Source organism: Hakea prostrata, chromosome 3 (assembly GCF_041222555.1).
Source record: "Hakea prostrata isolate BN-2017 chromosome 3, UWA_Hpros_2, whole genome shotgun sequence".
Lineage (NCBI taxonomy): Eukaryota > Viridiplantae > Streptophyta > Magnoliopsida > Proteales > Proteaceae > Hakea > Hakea prostrata.
In genome coordinates this window covers 71,009,305-71,023,266 of record NC_142602.1, presented here as the reverse complement: position 1 = coordinate 71,023,266, position 13,962 = coordinate 71,009,305, and the positions used below count along the sequence as shown (strand labels likewise).

The window sequence follows — 13,962 nt, the reverse complement described above, 5'->3', positions numbered from 1 at the left end:
CCAGTGATAAATTTAATTAATGTGTTCAATAAAAAATTAATTTTAAAGAATTATATTTTTTAAATATAAAGTAGGGTATTGTATTTTCGAGTGCCAAATGCCAATGCAATTTGCCCTAATTAAAAATGCCATCTCCTTCCATTCATTTCCTGCCTGTTATTCTTTTTATTTTTTTGTTCTCTCTCTTTTTATTTTATTTTATTTATTTATTTATTTCGGTTCCGGCATCTAGATCCACCCAACTTGCAGGAGGTCACGTTTCTTCACTAGAAACGCATAAATTCAAATATAAACAGTTTCATGCTTGAACTCTTCCTTCTCTTTCTCTTCGCTGAGTATACTTCTCACTTTGTTGTTATATTTTTCATCTTCTGCGGAAAAACCCAAATCATCAGATGTGAAAGGCATTTTTGCAATCTGCAACTCCCGGCCTGCATTAATCAAAATTGACTCCTTCCACACCTCATTTGCTTCAGTGCCTGCATTGAGAGGGGTGGCGAAACTAACACGAACTCCAGAGAATGAGTGATCTAGTACCAGTCACCGACCCTCCTGCAGCGGAACTGAAGAGTGGTTTTAATGCTGCTCGAATTGCAGAAGTTAAAGCTTGGCTCGCTTCTCAATTTGGTGCAGTAGGCAAAGAAGTGCCTGACTTCGAATACACGCCTCAAAGTGTTGCTCATTTGCATAACATCGCCACTACCTCGCAGGCCAAGAGCCAGGCTGCTAGTATTGTAGCTTCTGATCTGCGCCAGAAAGCTTCAGAGTACCGTTCCCAAGGTTAGTTAGGTTTTCCTTTATTTCTACGAACAAATGAAGGGAAACAACTTTGATATTTTTCTTTTCCCGTTTAAATCTACAATGAATTCTGTTAAAAATTTATAAATTGCAGCTGCAAGAATCAGAGAGATACTGGAGCATGCAGGTTTGGCACAAGAAGGCTTACCCGCTAACGTCATTTCATCAGCACAGGTTCTTGCAAACGTGGCCAATCTGTTGAATATAAGAGATACTGAGATGAGTAGGTGTGTGTCTCTCTCTCTTTTATTCCCCCTCCCCTGCCTCCCAAATTCCCATTTTTATGATGTGACGAACTTATCTCAAAAATAATTTTAGTTTTCTAGTTGCAATGGGGGATATCTCTTTGAGGAAAACTGGAGTGGAGGAGAAGAGAGCTAAAGTGCAGAAGGAGTTCGGAGTGCTTCTTGACTATACCCGCAAGGCAATTGCAAGGCATGCATACTTGAAAAGGTAGTTTTATTCGTAGATGATAGAACAACTTCTTGTTTGCCCTTTTTTTCTTTACTTTTTTGGTCTGGGAGTGGGATGTGGGATGGGGGAGGGGTGGTGGATGGGATTCTGTGCAGGTACAGTTCTGTAAATTAATATCTTATCTTGAGGGTTATTTGAAGTAACAGCTAAGTATTAAGGAATTTTTGTTCTCTTTTTGCTTGTAGGATCCTTGGTGAGTTGGAAGATGAGGTACAAGCTCGTAAGGGTCAAATGCATCAATGGGAGACAAATTTGAACCTTATGATAAAAAAAGAACAACAATATCTTCAGCAATATTCTAATTATAAGGTACCATTGTAGTGATCTTCTGTTTGTTGTTCATTGTGTTATTTTTCTCCATGGTGATATAGAGTTTGGGAAACAGAGTTTCAATATATTCAAGCTGTAACAACTTTTGGCATTAATGTTAAGGTTGATTGAAAAGGGCTTGCCATTACTCGATCAAACTCATTCCTGTAGATGAGTATATTTATTTATACGAGGAATAGCAGTTCTTTTTTCCGTTTATCTTGATAAATTGGCAATGGTCACTTACCAGACCTCATTGAAATGTGAACTGCATTACGAATCAAGTGGTCACTTAACCAGTTCTTTACGTAATGTTTGCAACATTTCATGATACACATTTATGAATGGTGATTCTTCATTGATGGTAGCCTTGAAAATGGAGAGAGGAGGAGAGACTGGCTGCTTTAAGTATGGAAAAAAGGTAAAGCACCATTTGAAGCTGCAGACTGGCCTGGAGAGATTTAAACTTTCTGCATGAGACATTGGCATTGTGGGAGTACATTGTTGAATGAGATCAAGACTGGTGTAGGAAAAAATGGGAAGGATAAAAGTGCTACATGTAGAATTGTGGAAGTAATTCATCTTTTGAAGAGGATTGCTCCATGTACGCAAGGAAGGGAGCAGCAGCATGAGGGAGCTTATCACAACCCACCATTGACCACCTTTAGAATTCATTTTGAGCCCTTTTGGTGATACCTCTGAGAGACCCAAATAACCATTTCAAAATTACCTGCTACTACTGGAAACAACAGAGGTAAAAGGCACCACAGGTATACCTTTGATCTAGGGAAATATAGAACAATCAATGCTGATAAGGTAGCTGATGGTTGGAATGGAAGTGGTGATGTTTATAGTAATCTGCTAACAACAATTTTGTTATAATAGTCTATTGCAGTAAATGAACTGTTATCCTTGGTCTACCCATACTTAAATTTTGTGTTTTGAAGTTATTAGGAAAACCCAACTGTGTATGAGAGAGGGAAATTGGACAAAGAGAGTTCAACAACAACAACAACAGGAACAAGCCTTGTGCCAACAAGCAATGCCTTTTGCAAAGAGAGTTCTGCCCCCCCAAAAAAAAAAAAAAAAAAAAAGGTAAAAAAAAAGAAAGAAAGAAAAAAAAAGAGTGCTGGGAGACATGTGTTCAAGGATTCCCATCCATTAATGTCATAGAAAGCAGGAGAGGAGGGGACAATAATCTCTTTTTTATCTGTTTATAGTCACAGAGGATCCACGGGAACACCGCTGGGGGGAAGGGTTGGTAGTTTGCATTTGAAACTGTGTGCCTTTGTTCATTTGAGTCCTGCAGGGATGACTAATAGGCTTCATGAGAAAGGGAGGAAAAGTGAGGAGAGTACACATGACACGATGCCACTGGAAATGATTCTCAATCGGCAACCTCTGGTGGACTATTATTTGTGATATATACTTCCTTAGCTGACCTATAACGGTGTATAATGCCTCCTTAGACCCAGCTTTTGAAGGCCATTTTGTACGAACAGGGGAGGCTTTATATGGCCTGCAAAAATATTATCCTCTTATGACGTTCCAGTTGACACAAGGCAATAATACTTATAAGGACCTCTGAAGATGGAAATGGCTTTTCTTAAAATTAATCAAGCATGTCCCAGAGAATTTATTTTATTTTATTGGAATTTTTATGGGGGTGAAGGCGGGTGTTTGGGCTGGTGCATCTTGGAAACTTTCTTATTTTCTATTACTAGGTTTACTATACCTGGCAGTGGCATAACATTCATGGGATTGCATCTGCACGGGAGCACAGACAACAAACATGGTAATAATAATAATAATACAGAAGTGATAAATAACAATGATTGTTTTTCAATGTTGGGTATTAAGTGTTGCAGCCACTGAACCATACCTGGCATTTTTGTTACTCTTTGTTCAGTATATATATGTGTTATATCGTTAATTCCTGATTTGGGTTACACTTCTTCTGTTTGTAAGAAGTTTTTTGATGTTTGGTCGTTGTGGTTTGAGAATCTTTCATGTTCTTTGGGTGAAAAAAACTCAAGTTGATGAATCTTGTTACAGCCATTCTAAGCAATGTTTTTCTAATCCTTTATAATGGTTTAAATAGGCAATTTTGAATCGTGTGGGCTACAGTCCAGATATTAGCCATGGTGTTCTGGTTGAGATGGCTGAACACAGGAAAGAGTTGGAGAAGAAAACTAAGCCAATCCTGGATACATTGAGAAGCTACCAAGATTTGCCTCCTGTACTTCCTGAACTCAATCAAGTTGAAGTCTTGTTGGATATGATACATTGTACGACTTTCAGAATATTAAAGCCTTATTATTTTTGCAGGATAAAGCTCTGGCTGCTCTAGCTATTGAGGAAAAAAGAAGGCAGTTTGATGAGGCAGAGAAGTATCTTGAGGAAATATTGCGATCAGCTATCGCCACTACAGAATAATGTCCTAGTCCATGTAAGTTTCATCTAAGAATGTTTTGATACCTCGGTTCCATCTATGCTGCTATTTATTTGGGTCCCTTAATTTTCTTTAATGAAAGGGAAAACTATGTCTATGCCCATGGGTTTGCAGACAACTAGATATGGTACCCCTGGATTCTAACAATTACATCGGTACCCTAAGGAACTAACAGTTTTCGTTATGAAAGTAAATTACAACTTTACCCCACTTACGCCGTCTTATATCTTATAACAAAATGGTACAAAGGTTTCAAGGCTTGTAACAATTGCAGCACAGCTGCAGATCCTCTGGCGAAGTCTGGTGGTCACCTACTTCCTTGACAATCCCCACTTTTCCATTATTGTGCTTCTTCTGCTCTTTTTCATGTTTTTTTTCTTATTTTCTTTCTTCTCCTCTCTTATTCTCTCTTTTCACCTGTGTGTTTTTCCCTGACTTCTTTTTCTTATCCCTTGCTTCCCCCCCCTCCAATTTTTTTCTTGCCTCCCTAACTTCCTCTATTTATTTTCCATTTATTTTTTCTCCCCTCCCCTATTACCGGGGAGCTCACATGGCTCACATGTGTTGACATCAAGGAAAAATTTTCGATCGATATGGTAATTTCGACCTTGAAAAAGGTCGAAATTTCGACCAAACCTGGATACTTTTCATCTGACTCTTGAAAAGTCAATTTCGAGCCTCAAATGCACTCAAATTGATTTAGATTTTTTCATACTACCTATTTCAAGCATAATAAACTCTATAGAACTACTAGTTTACTAAAAAACTACTAAAAATGTAACATCCAAGTATCCAACATTCCAAGTATATAGTACATGAATTAGAGAAGAAGCGGGATTGTTATTACTTACAAGTTAGTGAGTTACAAATCTATTCTATTCAAGCCTCAAGGTCTCCCTCTTCCGTCTGCACCCCATACAAATGACAGTACAACTCCCATGATGTATGCCCCATATAGTTTTGGACATAGTCAACAACTGCATCTCTGTACGTGGCCTTATCCACATGCATAAGATTTCCTGACGGTGGGAAGTTGTGAATCTCCAAAGGAACTGGTGGTGGTGGGCCTTGTGGCTGTGGAATAGTGTGGAAGATTTGCTCAACAAATGAAAGAGCACCCTGACTCTTAGGACTAGGAGAAGGATAAGGATACTAATAAGGTCCCAGTGGCTGACTCCGATAATCGACAGTGGGAGGGACAACATAAATAGTAGGAAGAATAAAAAAATAATTTTGACACTACAAATTCATAGATCAACACTCTAAAGTAAACATACATAAGTTTGAAAGCAATCTAACATGATTTAAGGCACAAATGAAACAAAAATAAAAAAATGAGGAAGTTGGTTACTCACCTTGCAAGATTTGAGAAAATGCACAAATGGAGGAGCAAATCAAGTGTTTGAAGGAAATAGAATACTAGAAATTAAGTGTAGAAGGGGATGAAAGCAAGAGAAATTAGCAAAAATTTCCAAAGGAGGTCGAAATGCAGAGGGCGATATCGCTCGATAGGTCGAAATAGCGTCAATAGGTCGAAAAGTGGCTCGGTTTGGACACTTTATAAGCTGCACAGGAAACATTTCGGCCCGATACCATATCGGGCCGATATTTCGACTCGTAATATCGGTCGATACAAAACGATATGGATACTTTCTGTTCCTACTGCTACATTTTGTTTCGAATTCAAAAAATGCAGACATATCGATCGATATTTTGACCATATCAATCGATTTTTGTTCCATGGTTGACATCAACCTCAGCCATGGCTCTGCTTGACAACCTTCTTAACAAGACAGAAAATGAAAGCAAAAGGCCAATTGTAGAAAACAAGGGAAGCATACTGGGAACTTGGTGTGGGAGAGGGGCTCAACTCAAATGCACAGCACTGAGCTGCATATGGCCACGATCGAACCAAGTTGTCAAGGTCGGAATCTCGACCACTCATTTTGCATATATATATATATGGTATAGGTAGGACATATATATATATATATATATATATATATATATATATATATATATATATATATATATATATATATATTGGTTACAGGTAGGTATGGTTGAAAAAGTTGAAAAAGTTAAAAAAAAAAAGAAAAAAAAGAAAAAAAAAAGAAACAAGTGGTCGAGATTTCGAACTCAACCACTCATTCCATCCTCACCGTATGCAGCTCAGTGCTGCACAGCACTGTTCTATCCGTGGGAGAGAGTTATACTTGATGGGTTTTTAAGCTTTCATGAAAAAGTACTATAAACTGTGACATAAGACAACAACCTTTTTTTTTTTATTTTTATTTTTATTTTTTTTTCACTCGCCTTTGTCTTACTATACGAGCTAGCTGAACACTAGCAATTTGTTGTTACTTAGGATAGCTTGCCTAGCCGCCCTTAGTTGGCTGACGCTCAAGAACTCTAAATCACATAATAACTTGTGATTCTGTAACCAACGATGATGTTGAAGAGAATAAAATTCCAAAACAGAGGAGGGGATCTTAGTTTTCTAGACAACAACAATAGGAACAAATTGGCACTGAAGTCTAGAGGTAATGATGTAGTTCAAATGAATGAGGGCGAGTTCATCCAAGATCTTTTAAGGGTCTGTTATGTTGTGTGAATCCAACGATTTGAAATGAAATGAGATTTCAAATCTATGGATTTCAAATCTATGGAATAATGGTTCAAAAAATTAACCGTTTGGTTACTTGAATTTGTGGAATGAAATCTATGGATTCATTCTGAAAAACTGTTTGGTTATCCTGAATCTGTGGATTTGAAACCTTCAGATTCATCTTGAAAAACTGTTTGGTTATTTGAATCCATAGATTTCAAAAATTGACTAATTTGGTATATTTTATATATAAAAATAAAACATGAAACAAGCCTTATAGTCTCTTGGTAAATCATTGATCCAATTCATGCAAACATCCCTTTGTATTATTGGTTCTTTTACAAGGAGGGTCTTGTCTCAGGCCCCTGCACCAACTATATGCCATTCCGCAATCAAGTTCATGGCAATTGTTTCAAATAGGGAAATTGTTGTTCGAGATAAGCATTGGTTCCACCATTTTAGACATGGTTCATGTTCCTGTCGGGATTACTGGTACCGACTTGATTTGTTCAATAAGTTTCAGTGCTAATTGGATGAAGTTGCATTGAGGTATTAACCGTATTATGCTATATAGTGAACAAGTTAGCCTCAGCTCCTAGTGTTAGAATCAAGGTGACACTGCAACACTAATATGGAGTGCTATTCTACCACTTCAAATTTTCGTATCATGTGGCAAAGATTTTTCTTCTCATGTCCGTGCTTCCTGTTAATATAAGGCAATCAGATTGATTTCCTTTTTATTTCTTTTGATGGGTTTCTGAGATGAGTTCTTGTTTATGAATATCTAATGGAAAGAGGGGACTTGCATACATCATATGAATTGTCATTGCTCAATAAAAATATGGTTCAGCTTTGTTTTATCAATTTAAAGTTCGATCTTCAATACATATGAGATTGCAAAGATCTGATTGAAGCAGTAATACATATGGGATTGCAAATAAGGGTTCATGCAACAAAGAAGATAAGCAGTTCTTATGAAATGTGAACAGATAGAAGCCAAAAGAAAAATATGTGGACAAAAGAAAACAAATACATCAGAAAGCAGCAATATAAAACTTAAACAAAATAGCTTATCCAAACAAGTTTCTAGGTAGATTTGATCCAGTGGCAAAGGGAACACGCTCATCCAGCATTATCAACTTCTCTTCATCATCATAGTCCAAGAAAAGTTGGGCTTCAGCTTTGTTGTTGATGAAGTAAGTGTTGGCTGCCATTCTTCGATGAACATCCAGGCTAGGAATTGCTTTAAGTGCTTCTGTGAGCCTTTTTGACATGGTTGGGAGATAATCCGATTCCACAAACATGTAAAATGCATTAGCCAGCTGCTTGAAGGGACTTACTATCTTATCAACCGCAGTCTTGGCCTTCTTCTTCTTACTCGAAGAGCCCTCAACAGCATCTGATGCTGGCCTACCTCGAGGTGTGGACCTTTGACCACTCGGAGTTGGTTGAGCACTTCCCTCTCCATCAGTCTCTAATGTCATGTCAGCCAGGTCCACATCACCAAAGCCTATGTTAGTTGGGTGAGCTGAATCCTAACCTTTGGCAATTTCATTGCCAAACCATGAAAGCACCTCATAGTGGATAAGTAGGACTATGGTGTCCTTCCAAACCTTTCTTCAGTTTTGTACAAAAATATAATACAAACATGTTGATATGTAAATGTATTTCAATAAACAAGTGTTTCCAATGAAACATATTGACTAAAGATCATAAGGTTCATACCTGAAAGGAAGCCCACATGTGATCAGGTCCATCGAACCTTGATTCTTCGCTGTTCCATCCAAGGACGCTGCATTTTATGAGACCCATTTGGGCTTTTGATTCTTACCCTCCACACCCGATAATGGTTCTTAATTTGATTTGCCTCATATGAACTTTGGAGTGCTGCATTAATAGTGTTTGCAATTTCTGCAAACTGTGCTGGCCTAATACCATTATCCCCTCCTTTCCCACACTTATGGTGGGTGACCAACGTCTGCAAGAAGAAGTGGGAGTGTGGCTTGGAGCCTTGGACCACTTGGCTGTATCTTTTTTTTTTCCGGTTGTGTTGATTGGGATTGTGATTTTGCCATCTAATAAACAAAAAAAGAAGCACCATTATGGTAGATTAATAGATCAGTTGTAAAAAACAAATCCAAAATTTACAAGTGCTTTTGGAAGAAACTAGTAGGTAGCTGTATGTTCTTGAAACCATAGAGGAACTGATGCTAACTCTAGACTAAAATCTGGAGAAATGTTAGGGGCAGCAGATTATGTAACTTTGATCCAATGAAATATTGATGGCAATATATGTTAGCAAATTATACACATTACAGGAGAATCGCATCAAGTTCCAGCCTTTTCAAGTTATAGAAATGTGCAAAGCAATCATTTCCTCATCAACTCTGACAATGAGATTGGTCAAGACACCAAATAAATTGTACCTAAATCACAAGATGTATGAAGATGATTAGTTTGCTTACTAATCATTAACTAATTGGTATTTGATTTACATTTACTCCCACTTATCATTCTGAGATTTTACTGCCTGGGTGGGTCATACAATGTTGAGGGCCACAGCAGGTTGATTTTCAATCCTCAAGTCAGGCTGGTTTCAAGAGTTAGACAACCTGTTGTCCCGCTCTTGAAAAAATCCAGTGTTGTATGCCCAGGCCAGGGAAGAGATTTTAACATGCTCACTATTCATGAACCGGAAATTCTGAAAGTACTAAGTATTCATTGGTTTTCGAGTATCCACTACAATTATGCCTTTAGCCAAAGGATACATTTTTTTCCTTTACAAATTTGACAGGACCCATCCCAACAACCTGTTGTGTATACATAACACTGTTCATGTCATTTGAGGGATGAGATCCCAGGCTTAAACTTCCTGAGGTTTCCATTTTTTAAAACCCCTTGCTCCAACTTTGTCACTTTCCTAATTGAGTTTCTCCAGACCAACTCTTGCGCACCCAATCTGAACTGTGCATTTCCCAGCCTACCACATTTCTTAATTTTCCATTGCAGTTCATGAAGTTGCATATTTTGCTGGTGTCTTATCTACTTAACCATCCGTGCTAATTGGGTTGAAAAGAAACTTTTGATAGGTAACAGGATTCTCGTGGATTTGCTAATGATAGTAATTGGTGATTTATCACCACGAATTCACTTTGAATTAGGGATTTATATGAGGATCTGCTCTGACAAACATAACCTGTTCTTCTATTATGGACAACAAAAGAGACAGCAAGTCTTACTAGACCCACTCACACCCATTTTTCAACCACTTTCACCATATGAAACTAAAATATGATGGAATTCAACTTGACATGCTGTAACTGAAATTTACCTCTCTGCTGCTGGGTCTTGCAACATTGCTGTTGTCTTACTATTTAACCTATCTATACTTTTTTTTTTTGGTTGCCAACCCCGGTTCCAAGGCTTTGCCCTGACTAATCCGGTGTTCGACCCGGGTCACACACCTGGCTGTGGTGGGTGAGTCTCCCAGCGGGGATTTTTTGCATCCACAAGGTTTCGATACCGGAACCTTGCTTAAGCGGACCAAGTTGCTTAACCTATCTATACTTACTTATCCATTCGAAAGAGTTGGAATCTATTTCCATATGCTAAAGCCTCAAGTGATTCCATCAGATGTTGAAGCCTTCTATTTTAGTCTGATCAATCCAGTAATGCTTTTTTTTTTTTCTTTTCCTGATGTTGAGGTTTATGAGCCATGTTTAGTTGTCGGTGTTTGTTAATAACAATCTGCACAGATATACATATTGACCCGGATAACATAGGTCATTGTAATCCTGGCTAAGATTGCAAACAGAGTTTAAAAAATCATGTGAATTAGTTATCCAAAATAACTGAACTTAACCTAAAAACTAAATAGGACACTAAAATTGGCCCAATACCTATCATGCTTAATACGAATAACTCTGGCCTCTGGTTGAAAACAAAGAAATGGATACTACATTAGCCCAACTCATGTGGCTAACTTAGCACACCAATCATTGCCATTCAACCCATTTGATCCCATTTCTTTAACTTGTATACTGCATACTGGCCAAGCACCTGAGTGGTTGAGGATGCAACAGCAAGAACAACGTAGGCCTCTGACATTATCTAGTACTCTAGTAACTTAAGAAACTCTTCAATGTAAGTAGATTTGCAGCACTGATACCATTTCTAGGTCTTCTAAGAAGCAATGGAGCTGCATCTCTGAAATTATGATATTGTCAGGACCAAATCAGTTCTTCAAATCTAGTCATTTTAACCGTGTGTAGAAATAAAATATGATCGATTAAGTCTCAGAACCTGATTACTGCTATAATCACAAGAATATGGAACATACGAAGACAAGGGCAACATATCATACAATATATACAACATCATAAAGTTAAAGGCAAGCTTTCTAATCTGCAGGACAAGCATACATTATCACAAATTCAAGAATGCTGCTTCAACTAAATTAACATGTACCAGTCACCTGATATAGGATCCCTTGAGGAATGTGGAGCTCAATGACTGATCCTCCCTCTCCTTCTCAACAACTAACAGCTTTAGTTGATTCTGCTGCTAGCTTCTGGATTACTAAAGGCTAAAATCAGGACTAGCTTGTGATCAGCAAGGCAATATGTTGCTCTGTTTTGGGAAGGATGCAGTTCACAAGAAAAAAAACACAATGTAGAGTGCATGCAATCGGAGTAAAGAAATACTTAGGGCAAACAACAACTTTCTTTCTTTGTGAAGTTACAATCCAAAATGTGCCAACAAAGATAGAGGGGAGGGGATACAAAAGGATGACAAAAAAAAAGCAAATTGATTACTTATCAAAATAGTCCAAGATACTCCATAAGTAGTAATTCAAAACATGATACATCATTTAAGAAAGTTCATTCAAATCAACTCCTTCATTCCAAACATCCCACATTGTTTGAGCAATGTGATCATGAAAATGTTCTGGATCAAAGGCAATGTCATCGTGAACTTGATGATTGGTAATGGGAGGGTCTTCATCAGATTCTTCATCGGTTTCTAGATCCTCACTCGAACTTGATTCTTCATTCTCCTCATCAGATAAGTCTTCATCCTCTTCTTCAAAAGTGTTTTGGGTAAGTATAAAATTATGTAGAAGAATGCAAGATAAAACAATCTTCACTTGTGCTCTGAAAGGATATTCCGCTTGAACCCTCAATATCTTGAAACGCCTTTTCAACAAACCAAAGGTTTGTTCAATGACATTTCACACAGAAGAATGTCTCAAGTTAAACAGTTCTTTCAAAATTTTGGGTGATTCACGACAGTTCCTTCACTCTTTCAAATGGTATCGAGTACATCGATACGGTCTTAAGAAGGCCTTTCGAGTAGGGAAGCCAACATCTACGAGAAAGAACTAACCTTCATGTACCGTTTGTTGACCTGCTCCTTGTCTATGTAGGGCGTCGTCCAAAACTCTCGAGTCTGAGGTTGAACCTTCCCAACTAGATAGGATATAGGTGAACTTGTGATTATGATCGCATGCAGCCAAGATATTTTGAGTAATATTTCCCTTCCTCTCCTGATACCTTTTTTTGCTCGTCCACCGCTACCATTGCAGGGACAAGGGATCCATCTATGGCACCAATGCAATCCTTGAAAAAAGGAAAATATTTAGCTCTATATTCCCTCGTTTATGGAGGGTTCAATAGTTCCGGATGCAATTTTGTTATTGCATTCAAAACAAAATTGAAGTGTCGACTCACAGTTTCTCCAAAATGACTAAATTGATGAGCAATGTCACGATTTGAATGGTTGAGGCCAACTACTCTAAAAAACAGCACCATTTGTTCCTCCAAACTGAGAAACCTACTATCGAACATGAGACCTTTACCCCTCACCAATTGACACAAGTTGAATAATGCCTTTCTACTAAGCCTAATTTGCTCTTGGCAAGTACGATCAGACACCCCAGTGATTCTTTGTGTCTTTTGTTGGCCACGAAGAGTCTCACCCCGATATGGAGCTTTACTTAGAAACAGTCTCTTAATCTTTTCCACTGCTAGGGCAACACCCATAATGACAAATATCATGGCTTTCCTCCACCTCTGTCTCCGCAATTCTTCACTCTGTCTCCTAAGGTGCTCGTCATCCATGTTAATAGAGGTCTACAATTAATTTCAATAAATTAGAATTATATAGTATTCATATCACAATACCTTTCTAATCATATAGTGATAGCAAGAGATCACAGGAAAATGTTTCGTTGCAACCATAGTTATTACATATAACATAAGAGATCAAAGAAAAATGTTTCATTACAATCATAGTAGATTACATAGTCTAAATGCCATGGTTTCAATACAATATTAGGCATAACTACAATCATTAATCCAAATATGTACTATGATGTCCTAAAATTACCATCACACTCCTAACATTTGAAGAAACAGTACTACCAGAGTTAGAGTCAGAACATTTTGGATCAATCCTAGTTTTTTCTCCACTTCTTTCACTATTTTCTTCAAAGCTCTCATCTCCACCTTCGCTACATCTTCTTCTTGCCTTGTATCCATAACAATTTCAGGATTGGATATGCTAACTTGTTCTGTGGTTCACACCACTTAAAGAAGCTATATCCGTTAGGAAAGGGTGAACAACATTGATAAGTCTGTTGGGATTTCGTGACGACTCAGCAATCCTAACTGGGGCTTGCTTCCCACATTTGCATTTTGTATTGGTATACTTCAAACACGATCTTGAAGGATCGTTAACGCTAGAAGTTGACATCTTGTAAATGCACAAACAAGCAGATATATTGATACCTAAAATCTTTGTAAAAGAACAGATGCTATAGTGGTGCAGTGTAGCAAATATTATGACCTAACTTAGTCACCTAAAATAACACATACAACACTGCTAATCTAGAGTAGCCAACCTGCTTTCAGGCAACTATATCCAAGTAATATTAGCATTATGATATATGTGCTAGCAAAGATGTTCCTAAATGTCCCAGCAAAGATGCTAGTAAAGCTAATACAGGCAAAGGATAAATGTGCAGAATCATAGCAGTAGCAGTAAAAAAAAGAGAAAAGATACAAACTTTAAAAAACCATAGTTGCAGGAATTGTTGAAGGAGATTGATTCAAAGAGTTTACAAGCGGATGCTCGGATTGAATTTCTAAAGAAGCAGCAGGGAGAGGCCTTGCCTAAAGAAGAGAGTCTTTAGGCATCTATGGCCTTCCCCATCTAAAGACTACAAAATACGGATCCCACCTCCCTCGGGTGATAAACAATTAGTGGTGTCAGCTACTAGCCTAGCCTATCTCCTTGTGTGAAATGCATTTGTGGTCTTTCA

General features: G+C 37.9%; 1 protein-coding gene across 2 annotated transcripts in view; it reads left to right on the top strand.

Moving 5' to 3' along the window:
- The first annotated feature begins 213 nt into the window (after positions 1-213).
- Positions 214-13,962, top strand: part of AUG1 (HAUS augmin-like complex subunit) — a 34,388-nt gene continuing 20,639 nt past the window's right edge. For both annotated transcript variants that reach the window (XM_089150829.1, XM_089150830.1), the window contains exons 1-6: positions 214-780; positions 893-1,025; positions 1,117-1,251; positions 1,458-1,581; positions 3,683-3,820; positions 3,910-4,030. In XM_089150829.1, coding sequence (XP_089006955.1) covers positions 522-780; positions 893-1,025; positions 1,117-1,251; positions 1,458-1,581; positions 3,683-3,820; positions 3,910-4,017 — 897 coding nt within the window. In that variant the 5' untranslated portion in view covers positions 214-521 and the 3' untranslated portion in view covers positions 4,018-4,030. The remainder of the gene's footprint in view (positions 781-892; positions 1,026-1,116; positions 1,252-1,457; positions 1,582-3,682; positions 3,821-3,909; positions 4,031-13,962) is intronic.